A 13,213-nucleotide genomic window follows, 5' to 3' on the forward strand; every position below is an offset into this window, starting at 1 on the left:
GTCTCCTCCGTCTCCTTGTGGCGAAGACGGGCTCTCAGACTTCTACTTTTTGATGACCTTCACATTTTTGAGGAATGCTGGTTATTGGAGTTTTAAGAATTCTACTGAGCCTGTTACTTTCCTGGCAGATAAACACCTCATGGGGCTGACTGCATTCCATCCTCCTCATTAATTGTCACGAGGCAGAGTTAGGAAATCCTCTTGTGAGATCGTACTGCCCAGAATTCATTCCCTTTAGGAAATCCTATGCAAAACTGAAAAAAATAAAATTAAATTAAATAAAGAAACCCTAGGCAAAGCTCCACTTCCAGAGACAGAATCAGATTAGTCTGCAGAAGCCCATTTTCAGATAAGGTAAAGGTATTTTGAGTGGAAGAAAGTTTTAAAATTGAACAAAAATACTACAATATGTGTTTCAGGGCTGTTGACCCAACAAAATAAGTGACTTTCCATTGTGACTGTCCTTCTCCTTTGTCGTGATTAGGGGGAAGGGGAGCAGAGACTGACAGCAAAGGGACCTCTCACATAACCACAGTTAAACAGTAGACGAGCCACTCTCGAGTTTTAGAATGAGTCTCAACAGCCTCCTGGCTCGTCAGAGCTGCAGCCACTCGAGAGGTCTGGAGCTTGTCTGAGGGTGAGGACAGAGTGTGGCTCGGATGGTGGTGGTTAAGGTTGAATCCTCTTCTTGTTGCAAGTGACCACACAGAGAAGGTACTCAGTTGGGGCACCTGGGTGGCTCAGTTGATTGAGCGACTGCCTTCAGCTCAGGTCGTGATCCTGGGACGTCCTGTGTGGGGCTCCCTGCTCAGCGGGGAGTCTGCTTCTCCCTCTCACCCTCCTCCCCCCCATGCTCTCTCTCTCTCAAATAAATAAAATCTTTTAAAAAAAGAAGGTACTCAATTGTTTATTTTTTAATCAAAGAATAAACAATGGTAAAGAAAGTGGCATTGGATTTCATCTACAAGTCATTGTATTATTTATTTTCAGTGAAGACGAGGTCTAGGATCAAGTCAGCGTTGTCAGTTGTTTTTGTAACTGGCACGTATTACTGAAGATGCCAGCATGGAGAAAGTTCCTTTGTTAGACGTTCATGTATCGAGTCCGTAATGATGTTTTTCGCACCTTCGACACGCAGAGCTCTCGGTTAGAGTCGATGAGAGGCTACAGAAAATCTTAACCCCCACCTCAGAGAATGTGTTGTCTAGTTTGAGAAATGACTTATACCAGACAGAACATCGTATGAGTGGCACAGATGAATGTTTATATGAGAGAATATCTTCCAGCTAGAGATGCAGAAAAACACAGATTTAATATTTTAAAAAGTGTGGATCCTTAAGATATAGTCATACTATGTAGTTTATAAATGTCAAGTAAAAAAAAAATAACGTATGGATCTTACTTTTGTTTGTGCACAAGAATCTGGAAAAATTCTGCACATAGAAACATTTGCATGATATGGGACATACTGGAGTTACCGTATCGGAAAAGAGCAATTAGAATACCACAGGGCTGGGACGTACAGATTAAATAGCTGGTGGATTTAGATCTTGCTGGGCAATCTGTTTTGATTTATAACAATGGTTGGAAACCTTTCCAAGAGGCATTATCATCCTTTTAAGTCTTAGGAAACTGTAAGTCCTTCTACAACTGACGCTCTTGGAATTTATCAAAGTCATCATTCCAAACTGTCTCTGGTTCATTTCTGTTCTAAATATCCATTCCTATTCCAATAGATCGTATTTCTTGAGAGCTGGGACTGTATCTCTCACCCTCCTGGTGCCTAAGCAACAATAAGGTAAATGTTAGTGGGACGCGGAGTCTTCTAGCTCAGTGCTTCCCCCAGCCTGGGGCTCAGGAACTGTTTATTTCTGAAGAGGAGAGGCTTGCTTATCAGAGTGTGCATTTCTGGGAAGCAGCTGTTCAGACAGAGAGAGGAGAGGTAGGTGGGTGACAGGTTATTGAGAAGTGACATCTGTGACAGGGCGCAAAGCAGAGTCTGGCATGAGGAGCTATTGACCATGAAGATGCAGATGCGACAAGCCTCTGCTGGGCCACAGGGGAGCTCCCGATAGAGCTCCTGGCGAGAGTCCGTCTCGAGGCTGGAATGACCAGGCCCTCGCATTGTGCACCTGTTCAGCCCCGGGCTGAGGGCTGCTGGAGGAGGACGTGCCCCGCGCTCCGGTGCTGAGGTGGGTCCTGAAGGAGCTGCTGCTGGAGGCTGTCGGCTGCCTCGGCAACCCCCTCGCTGCAGGGCCATGAGTCTGTTCCTGAAGGGACGGGACGGGCAGTGCATCCTTGGTACATGTTTGCAACATGGTTTGCGAAATGACCCTATGTTGGCTGCCTTTTAGTTTATAGACGTTATTCTCTGTCTTGAACAGTCATTATTCTGGACTAGCAAAACTGACCAGCATTGCTACAGATTAGTTGAATACTGGGGGAAACCTTGACTCTGTACTTTTCAGAAGAGATTTATTTTTTTAGGAGAAGACGATGTGATAGTCCATATGAAATATTAATCATCATTGTTCTTTGAATGTCCATTTTTGGTTAGGTACTTTCTCTTTCCCTAAAAAATAAAACTTCACCTTTGCAAACTTCAGTTTCTTCATCTCTGAAGTAATTATGATAAAAGCATTAAATCAGTGGGTTGTTACAGGATTAAACAAGAGAGCGTATGTAAGATAAAAAGTATAGTGGTACTGGGAACGTTCTGTATATGTTCATGAAAGAGATGAAAGAGGAAGAAAATAAAAGAGCTCACGTTCAGAACCAGTATGCACTTGGCCTTCTCAGGGGAGCAAATCTGAATCCTTGCACATCTTCCGTGGGAGAAGTCTTGGTTCATGACGAGGCATTCTGAAGAAAATGAGCCACGGTCTCAATTTCTTTATTGATTTGTATTTTCTTAGTAAAGCTGATGGTGTTTTGACATTTTACAAATGTGCTTCATAATGCAATGCAAGTCTTCATGCAATGCGTCTGTATGCAAATTTCGACATAGAAAAAAGTAACTTTTTTGTGTGTGTATGAATTTCAGCACCGATGTCAGTGCCTTGGTGGAAGAGATACAGAAAGCAGAGCCTCTAATCACAGCTTCACAATCAGACCAAGTAAAGCTTTTAATACAGAGATTACAAGATAAACTCAGACAGCACAGCAACCACAAATTTTATCTTTTTAAGGTAATGTGTGTGTGTGTGTGGTTTTTTTTTTAAACTAACTAGAAGAACTTCAGTGAGATACTTGGTATCCTATCAATCTGAGACAAAATACAGATGATATTTTCTCCTTCCCTCTTTCCCGCATATATTTGCAGAGACTAAGTCTCAGCAAGTGTTTGTTTATTGACTGACTGTGAAATTCAAACATTCATTTCTTGAGAAGTTAAAGAATGATTTGTAGTAAGTTTGGCTCTTCTTCACAATGTTAAATTTAAGGGATGACCATTAAGGTAGTTTCAATTTATTGAAAAATTATTTTTTTCAGTTGGAGTAATATTAAGAAGTTGTATTTCACAGTATATCGATACTTAATATTTTCTGCTTCCAGGTGAACTAAATTATATTTCAGCAAATTATTTATTGATATGACTTCTGTAATAATTTTAATGCAGTGTAAATACACCTATTTTTCTGTATAGTTTTTGCTGATTAAAGTAAAAGTATAACAAATATAGTCACTTATTCAGAAACAGTTTTTGTTAATTATTTAACCATATTTAATAGTTTAGTCTTGTTTCATAGTACACTGGTTTTCTTCTAATGATTTAAATAAAATTATAAGAAAAGGTAATAATTATTTATATACTTGACATATTCTATTTGATACAAAATATTCGATCTTTTGTAGTCATTCCTTCAATGTATTATTCAAAGATGAAGAAATTTTCTTGTAATATCTCTTTTTTTCCAGAAGGTGGCACTATTTAACTTAAAATATGAGCTCCATAATTCCCATGACCTTGTAATTTATCCTCCAAAGGGAGTATTTTTGATAGTGAAAGGGGACACTATTAATAATTATACTCCCACAGTAGACATAACAGGGACTGCCCCAGCTTAGCCAATCACTCTATCTATAAACAGACTATCCAGTTTACGTATGTTCATTTGATAAATATTAAGCATCCACTATGTGCTTGACAATGTAGGAATTGTAAGATAAATAAAATAAGACATATTCTGACTCTACAGGAGCTCTAGGATACTATTCATGCATATGTACAAAACCATGTGCAGTATTTAAAAGAAAATATTATAAATTAGTGTTATTTGATATCTTATTTAATAGCAGTAATTTATCTTAAAAGCAAATTCATGGAAAACACAGATCCATTTATGTTTTTGCAATTATTTGTAACTATCAAATGTATTATTGGTCTTAATGGTTGAAGGCACAATGTATTTTTTTCTCATTTGTTCAGATAGTGACTATTGTCCATTTATTTATAATTAAGACACACTTGAATGTCTTCATTAGTTTGAAGTTAAAATTAATGAGTTAAACTTAATTTTTTTCAGTTTAAAACAAATTGTGTTTTCTTTCATTGAAGGTTCTCAGAGCACATATACTGCCATTGACTAATGTTGCACTTAATAAATCGGGCTCTTGGTAAGATTCTCAAATTTATTTATTTAAAATTTAAAATTTTAATTTATTTAAAGATTTTATTTATTTATTTGAGAGAGCGAGAGAGAGAGAGAGCATGAGCAGGGCAGGGGTGGGGAGGGGCAGAAGGAGAGGGAGAAGCAGACTCTCCCTGGAAAGGGGAGCTGGGTGCAGGGACCAGTCCCAGGACTCCGGGACCATGACCTGAGCTGAAGGCAGGCACTTAACCGACTAAACCACCTGGGGTGCCTCTAAAATTTTAAAAATTTTAAATGAAAGACATTTATTAGAAAATTTATTTGACTTTATTTTTTATAGTGGTTTTAGGTTTATAGCAAAATTGAGCAGAAGGTACAGAGATTTGCCATGTACACCTGGCCTCCCCCCCAACACTGTCAGATTCCCTCTTTGTCTTCTTCCCCCAAAGAGTTGTGCATTTCTTAAAGTTGATGGCCCTACATTGACAAACACATCATTGTCACTCAAAGTTCATAGCTTACATTAGGGGTTACTCTTGCTTCCATACAATCTAGGGGTTGATGAATGTGTAATGACCGGGATCCGCCATTAAGGTATCACACAGAGCAGTTTCTCTGACCTGAGAATCCTCTGCGCTCCGCCTCTTTATCTCTCTATTTCCATTTCTATTCTTTATTTCTAATTTTTAACAATGGAGTAAAAATTCCTTTTTTTAAATTAAACTTGTATATATTTAAGGTGACATGATTTGACATACGTATACACCGTGAAGTAATTGTTACCATTGACTAATTAACATATTATCTCCTCACAGTTACCACTTTTTTGTGTGAAGAAAGCACTTGAAATGTATTCTTTCAGCATATTTCCAGTATTTAGTTCGGTTTTATTAACTACAGTCATCATGCCTGCACATCGCATCTCTAGACTTACTCATCCCACATAACTGCAACGTTATACTCTTTGACCAACGTCTCTCCATTTCTCCCCCTGCCCCTGGTGACTACCGTTCTACTCTCTGCTTCTATGAATTTGACTTTTTTTTTTTTTAGATTCCACATACAAGTGAGATCAGACAATATTTGTCTTTCTGTGTCTGGCTTATTTCACTTAGCGTAGTCTCCTCCAAGTTCATCCACGTTGTTGCAAATGGCAGCATTTTCTTCTTTCTCACGGGTGACTAATATTCCATTCATTCCTTGATGGACATGTATGTTGTTTCCATATCTTGGCTGCTGTGATCAGTGCTCCAAAGAACACGGGAGTGCAGAGAGCTCTGTGAGATTCTGATTTCGTTTTTTGGATATGTACCCAGAAGTGAGATTGCTGGATCATATGGTAGTTCTATTTTTAAATTTTTTTTGGAACCACCATCCTGTTTTCCATCACGACTGTGCCAGTTTACATCCCTGAGGAAGCTCAGAGGAAATGCCAAGAGAAGAGAAGAATCAAAGATACACTGCCTTGTCAACGCTTTCATTTATTTGAGTTTTGATTTCAGGATTTGTGTTCAACTTTTATCATTACCACTTGACATAGAGACTGGCTATCTAATTTTGTGCATTTTTTTTCTGTGTTGAGGAAGTATCTTTCTGAATGGAATATTTAAGGAATAACTAAGATACTATTATTTTTCTTTAAAATTTAAGAGGCCAACATACTAATTATTCCTGTAGTAGGATAGTCACGTAAGAGGATTGTGAATCTTAAGCAAATGTTCCACTTACTAGTGTGCCAGTCATGTTCCAGGTCCTGGGGACGATGGGGATAAACCAGATGGGCGGAAGAACTAGCATGTATTAAAAGGAAAAACAAAAACGAGTTCTTCGGAGACTAGCAAAGAGGTCAGTGTGGTGGCTCAGGGTGTGCTTTGGGGCAAAGCTGAAGTTCCAGAGACGGCCAGTGCTGCTGGCCTTGTGGGCCATGAGCAGAAGTTTGGATCTTTCTCTAGATTGCTAGGAAGCCATCTAAAGAATGTTAAAAAAAAAATTTACTCCAGTTTCAGTGTGGAAAATAGATCTGTAAGGATCTTGTGTGAGCCAAGACCCATTAGAAGATGGTTTCATTTGTTGAGGCAAGAGATGGAGGCAATGGAGCGTGGTGAGAAGTGGCACCCCAGGGGTGTGTTTTGAGATTGGGCTAGCAGAATTTACTAATAGATTGTGTGTGGGATGTGAGGGAAAGAGAGGAATCAAAGATGGTGTTAAGATTTTGTGGTCTGACCAATGGGAAGAATGATGCTGTTTTTCGAGATATGATAGAGTTTCAGCAAATATTACTGATCAATGCTTTAATTATTAATTATTTATATCATAAGAATTATTATTGGCAGTCTTACTTTATTTAGTGACTACTTTTTGGGTTAAGGATAAATTGGAAAATTTCTAATCAAAGGATTTAGATATTGTTTCCAATTTAACTGTTTTATATCCACAATTTCCATTGTAAAAAGCAAGATAAATGGGCTTACAGTCTTGCAGGTAAAAAAAAAAAAAAGAGGTCTTTATTAAAGCATAGCTATTGTCACTTTGTGATTCACGTCTAATCCTTGTGTTAGCTTTATCACAGGGAGCTATGATCGGACGTGTAAAGTCTGGGACACCGCATCTGGAGAGGAGCTTCACACCCTGGAAGGTCACAGGAATGTGGTCTATGCCATAGCATTCAACAATCCGTATGGGTACAGAGACATGCACTCATTCGCTTATTCTTTATTAATCCATTAATTTGTTTATTCTTGTCTCCCTCCATTTATTGGGGGAGGAAAGGAAAAAGAGAACTAACATTTGTCAAGTGCCTGATGTGTGCTTCGGAAGCCTTCTAAAAACATTCTCCAATGCTTAAAGGAGTTTTGGGACAGATATAACTGTTCTCATATGAAGTACATAAAGTTCAAGTCCCCTTCCCAGGATCACACAGTACTAAAGAGGAGAGCGAGAGTCCAAGTTCAAGCAGAGCTGAGTCCCTTCACTTGGGAGGGACTGTGGTATACCCACATAATGTGGTTTACCTCATTTAGAAGTTCATTTACAGTCTTGAGCAGGAAAAAAATGTGTATAGTAACATGCTACATAATGGTACGAAGTATAATCTCATTTTTCAACCAATCTGTAGTTAAATGATTCAACAGATTAAGTTAGTTCTCTAGCTATCCTTCTGCTCCCTGAATGCTTGCAGCAACTGGGCCACTTCTAGTCCCAGTAGCTGGTTATGCCCAGCATACCACTGGTATGCCCCACTTCTAGTCCCACTGGTTAGGCATAAACCTACCAAGAGTTGTGTTTGTCCATCAGGCTGATTATATTGGCTGTGCTTTCAGCTGTAATTATGGAATTTAATTGAGTATTGCTTAAACTAATGAAATATGAGTATGAAAATAAAGCTGTTGTTTTTTTGTGAAAACATAGATAAGGCAAATCTTCAAAAAAATTACTAGTAAATGAAGTTGTAGATGTGATCAATGTAAAAATTAGAGGAAACATTGAAACATTTAGAAAACCTTTGTATTCAGATGGTTCTGCAAGTATGTTCATGTTCTCATTCCATTTTTAAGAAAAAAATTGGAAGTTGCAGAGGTTGGATATGATTTCTGGAAGACAAAGAATGAGCTCTGGTTAGCCAAAGAAAAGGCCTTGACCTTGCATATTTGAGTAAAAAATTTTAATGTATGTCTTTTTTCTTGATGGTTCACTTTGACTTTTTCCATTCGCCAAGCTGTTTCAATAAATATAGGTGTTTTGATGACTAGAACAAAACAGCAAATGGTTTCAAAGTTAAGAGGAGAAAGATCCACGTGATTTCTCCTGGTGGAGGCTCACGAAGAAGCGTGGAAGGTAGAAGACAGAGGGAAGAGGGGGACGTCCTGGGTGAGGGCACCCTGTCGTTCCGGAGGTTAGGTGGGACTTCGTCTGGCTTGCTCAGCGCCCCCGGCTCTCTAGGGGACCTTTCCCGGTGAGAAACAAAGTGAGCGAGATCAGAGCCTTCCGTGAGTTCGAACTCCGTTCTGGAGGGCCGAGTTGTGATGAACGCTTTGTGAACAAAGGAGGGACTCAATGAAAGTGCTATTTTCGGAGGGCTACTCCGGCAGAGACAAGGAGCCAGGGGGTTTCGAGTGGGATGAAACAGGAGGCAAAGAGATTAGTTGGAGGCAGAGAAAGTGATAGATTCAGGAGATGATGAAAGCAGTGTGAGATAGTGGCAGGTGCTATAAAGGGAATTTTTATAGAAATTTGATGCAGTTAGAGTCAAAATTTTATACCATAAATATTAAAAATTCAACATGTAGGTTGCTAATGTCATTACATCTCTTTAAAACGTAACACACTTTTAAAACGCAGTAATTGTGATGGTACAGTCAGACTTAATTGGTACATTAAAATGATTAAATATTCCAATTGCATTACCGAAAACTTAACTGTGGTGTGTGCAGTTTTACATGGTAGACAATGATAATTTTATAATACCTTGTTGCACCAACCTGTGGGAGAGAAAGATTTTATTGAAATTATAAATGATAATGTTTTACTTCTAGCATAATTTCTACTTTAATTGCAATGTTATTTAAAGGACTTTAAAAGTATATTCTTTATAATAGTACATCCTATAAAGTCTACTTAAAAGATATGATACTTTTGCATGCCTATCTGAGAGCAAAGTTTTTTGAGGATAGAGAGGTAAAGAACGAACGCTTCATCTTGTGGCCCTTCTATTGGATTCTACCAAGACCCCCGATGAAGAACTCGTCCAATTACATAGTCTGATGATTTATGTATGGATTAAAGCAGCATTTTCTATGGCATTTTTGGGGCATTGGGGTTTCAGCAGAATGAGTTCAAGGTAGCCACAAAAGAATGAGAGGGAATATGTGTGAGTGAGAGAGAGAAAGAGAGAGAGTAGAGGGAGAAATAGAGAAAAGGCGGGGTGGGGGGTGGGGGAGGGAGATGAACTTCAGCCAGTTTAGTGTTTATGTGTTCTATACATTAGGTCAGGAGTAAGCTTTGATTCAATAAAGTAATTCTAAAAAAATATGTAATCAGTATTATCTTTTATCATGTGGTGGCATATGGATATAAAGAGCAGTGTATGATAGAACAGGAATTAATCGAGAAACAGCAGCAACTTGAGACAGTATGTTTGAGGGGCAGGAGGGATGGGAGAGAAGGCATAGATAGCACACAGGGCTCTCGGCATGTCTGAGCAGAGGTTGGCGGACATCAGCAGCTGATGAGGAATGCCTAGACTGGATGGAGAGAGAGCCAGTGTAGACTCTGAGTTGACAACCAGCCTTGAGTGTTAGGAAGCTCTAGGAGGGTGGGTGGGTATTCTCCAGAACAAACTGCCCCTGGAGCATGGACAGAAAGGACCCCACTCCCTTTAGTATCAGAGACCACAGAAACACCGTGGGTGGCCTGAGAACAAAGGAGAGATGCAGAGCGTCAGTGTTACTTCGGAGAAAATATAAATTCTGCAGCTGTGCCAAGCACATAGAATTTGCTTTAGGAAATGTATTTTGGGTCTTAAGACCCCTCACGCTTTTGAACAATGAACTCGAACTGTAATTGATGACTTGCTATAAAAGGGGGTCAGTGGTAAAGGAAAAGATTTAGTTCCATGATCAAAGGTTAAACAGGCCAACCTACTCTTACCTATCGAGTGTTGACAGTGACCCTGACCCACAGTATATATGGGAAGCCTCTTGTTTGAAAGGGACTGGTCTTTACCATATTTCCACTCTAGACCTTTCCTCTTGTTCACAGACCTTACAGTTAGAGTAATATTGGCATTATTTTTCCAAGAAGACACTAAGTTCTCAAAACCTTATGTAGCCATATGGTAAATTGGATTTATATCTTTTCATTCCTCTTCTTTTAAATTCAACATTATCCTTGTCAGTAGACCTGCTAATAGAATTTTTCTATGTCCCTGCAACTCATACATTATTCATTAACATTGGGTAAGAATTTTCTAAACTAAATTTTGTGCCATATTCAATGTGCTAATTTAAAAACTTATTGTAATCCCAGGCATAAATGTATGCTTTTAATGTAAAATATTTAAATTAAACACTAAAACTGATACAATTGAAAAATTAGACCTTAATTTTGTTGTCCACTGAAACAAATGTCAGTTTGCTATTGTTTTAAAAACAAAGTAAAGTCCTGAGTGGTAGACCCAGGCATTAATATCTGTTGTCTTAATTCAGTGTATCATATACTGTGCTTGAATTTGTTTCCAAAGTCCACATTTTTTTTTTTTTTAATCTTAGTGACAAAATTGCCACTGGGTCCTTCGATAAGACTTGTAAGCTATGGAGTGTGGAAACGGGAAAATGTTACCATACCTTTAGGGGTCATACAGCAGAAATAGTGAGTATATTTATTTCATTATATTTTTATGTTTTTCTTCTTCCTTCCTTTCTTCCTTTTCTTTCTTTCTTTCTTTCTTTCTTTCTTTCTTTCTTTCTTTCTTTCTTTCTTTCTTTCTCCTTTTCTCTTTCTCTCTTTTTTAAATAGACTTTATTTTTTAGAGCAATTTTAGATTCATAGCAAAACTGAGTGCAAGGTATAGTGATTCCCCATTTACTCCCTGCTCTGCCCCAAGCATGTCCCATTATCAACATCCCCCACCAAACCTGTACATTTGTTGCAATCGATGGACCTACGTCAACACATTATTGTTATTTCTTTTTGGTAGTCCATTATACAAGTAGTGGTTCTAACTTTATGATTAATTTTGTAATTATAACCAGTATTTTTAGTTTGTATGTATTTTATATGGAAGCATTCGTGTAATTTATAAACTGAGTTTTTATATCTTGCAGTTGTCAAAGACCCATATCCTACATTGATTAAGAAGATGTGTAATATGATAAACATTTGAGTATAATATCCACCTTCACTTTTTCTTTTTCATTGACTTACTTTTAAAGGACTGACTTGAAGAGGGTTGATAAAATTCTTAAAATAGCTTTTAAAGTAACTTTTTTATATCATGTGAAATATTTAGGCTGGTCGTTTTCTGGATATCATTAGAACCAAAATTTGCATAAATAGTTTGATACTCTAAATAGCTTTTGCTATTGGGAAGACCTTGCCCTTGGCCAATTCTGTGTTACATTTTATAACAATTAGTGAGATAATTGGCACCCCATGGGACAAATGATAGCTTTTAAAAATAAACAGCCTGCTTATTTTAGGAGTAAAATTTATTTATATTTATCCTTTGGATTCATGTGTATTCATCCAATAAGGGCTCATGCTATGTTTAATATTTTCCAGACACTGGAGGATACTGCAGTGCAAAATTATAACCGACCCATTAAATGGCACTCAATGTGCACAAAAGACAACTTTGTGCTAATATATAAGCCCTTCACATGTATTAGCTTAGTGGCACCTCGTCACAACCCTAAGAGCTAGATCTTTCCCCATTTTACAGTTGAAGACGCCAAGGCAGAGAGTAAGTAACTTGTCCAAAGTCGTATGAAAGACGTTATCCTCACTCTCGTACTCCCTTGGAATTTTGAAAGTTCTCTTTATATATAGTTCCGAGGAAGACTTTGACATTTTTCATAGTCAACAACATCAATCCAATAAATATTTACTAAACATCGACTGTGTGTGAAGCCCTGGCCTGTGTGCTTGGCGTACCAAATAGAATCGCACGTGGTTCTTGTCCTGCAGGGATTCTGTAGCTCAGTGGACGGAATAGAAGCATCAATAACTAAGTCCAGACACGTGTTGTAGCTGTTGTAGCTGTGCTAGCAGTTTGGGAGGGTTAGTGCGGTCATAGAGGGGCGCACCCTGCGGGGTGCGTTGGGTGTTAAGGAAAGGCTGTGCAGAGAGGTAGCACGTTGTCCGGGCAGCGGGAGCTGCACTGGCCAAGGCCCGGGGAGGCGTGCAACAGTGGTGGGTGCTTGCAGACTCAGAGGGCTCCATGTGGCCGGAGCGGCACTTGCCAACCTTCCCCCGTGATGACATGCGCACAATAGGTCAACACACTGGTGGGGGGAGCTGCCTGCTGCCCGTGGTCAGAGGTGCCGGCCGAGGGTGCCTGGTGCTGCCCTGCTGCCTGGGGTAAAGGCACCATGTCTTGTGCACCTGCACCCGTTCAAAGCCGTGTCACACGGTGAGTGTGATTGGAGTGCGGGAGGCTGGCAAGGCCATAGGAGTGGTTCATATGCCGTGCTAAGGAATTTGGACTTTTTCCTGTGGATAACTGTTGAGACTTTTTAGGTGGGAGATAGCATGGTCATTTTTACTCTTTGGGAAGATCCTTCTTGTGGCAGCGTGACGTACGATCAGAAGTAGGGGCCAGCTGGTTGTCTCGTTGCAGTCCAAGCAAAGACAACGGAGGCCTGTCATGAGGCAGGTGAAGAGAATGCGAGAGAGGCTGGAGGGGAGGAGGAGGACTGGGTTACCAGGAAGATGTGAGGCGTGAAGGAGAAGAAGGGCGCCAGGGTCATTCCCTGACTTCAAACAATGGCAGGACCATTCGCCAATTCTTTATCTAAAAGGACAAGCAGGTTTGTGATCATATGACTTGGGTGTCTTAGATTGATCCAAGCTCCCTGTGTGATGTCCACACAGAGGCCCTTTGGGGCTGAACTGAGTACAAGGTC

At 39.3% G+C, this 13,213-nt stretch overlaps 1 protein-coding gene across 1 annotated transcript in view; it reads left to right on the plus strand.

Moving 5' to 3' along the window:
* The window catches only part of DAW1 (dynein assembly factor with WD repeats 1), a 37,665-nt gene that overhangs the window by 8,131 nt on the left and 16,321 nt on the right, over positions 1-13,213 (plus strand). The window contains exons 3-6 of the mRNA XM_045775325.2: positions 3,044-3,188; positions 4,559-4,617; positions 7,151-7,273; positions 10,859-10,958. Coding sequence (XP_045631281.2) covers positions 3,044-3,188; positions 4,559-4,617; positions 7,151-7,273; positions 10,859-10,958 — 427 coding nt within the window. The remainder of the gene's footprint in view (positions 1-3,043; positions 3,189-4,558; positions 4,618-7,150; positions 7,274-10,858; positions 10,959-13,213) is intronic.

This window comes from Ursus americanus, chromosome 1 (genome assembly GCF_024610735.1).
Source record: "Ursus americanus isolate L20-20 chromosome 1, mUrsAme1.1.p, whole genome shotgun sequence".
NCBI classification, from domain to species: Eukaryota; Metazoa; Chordata; class Mammalia; order Carnivora; family Ursidae; genus Ursus; species Ursus americanus.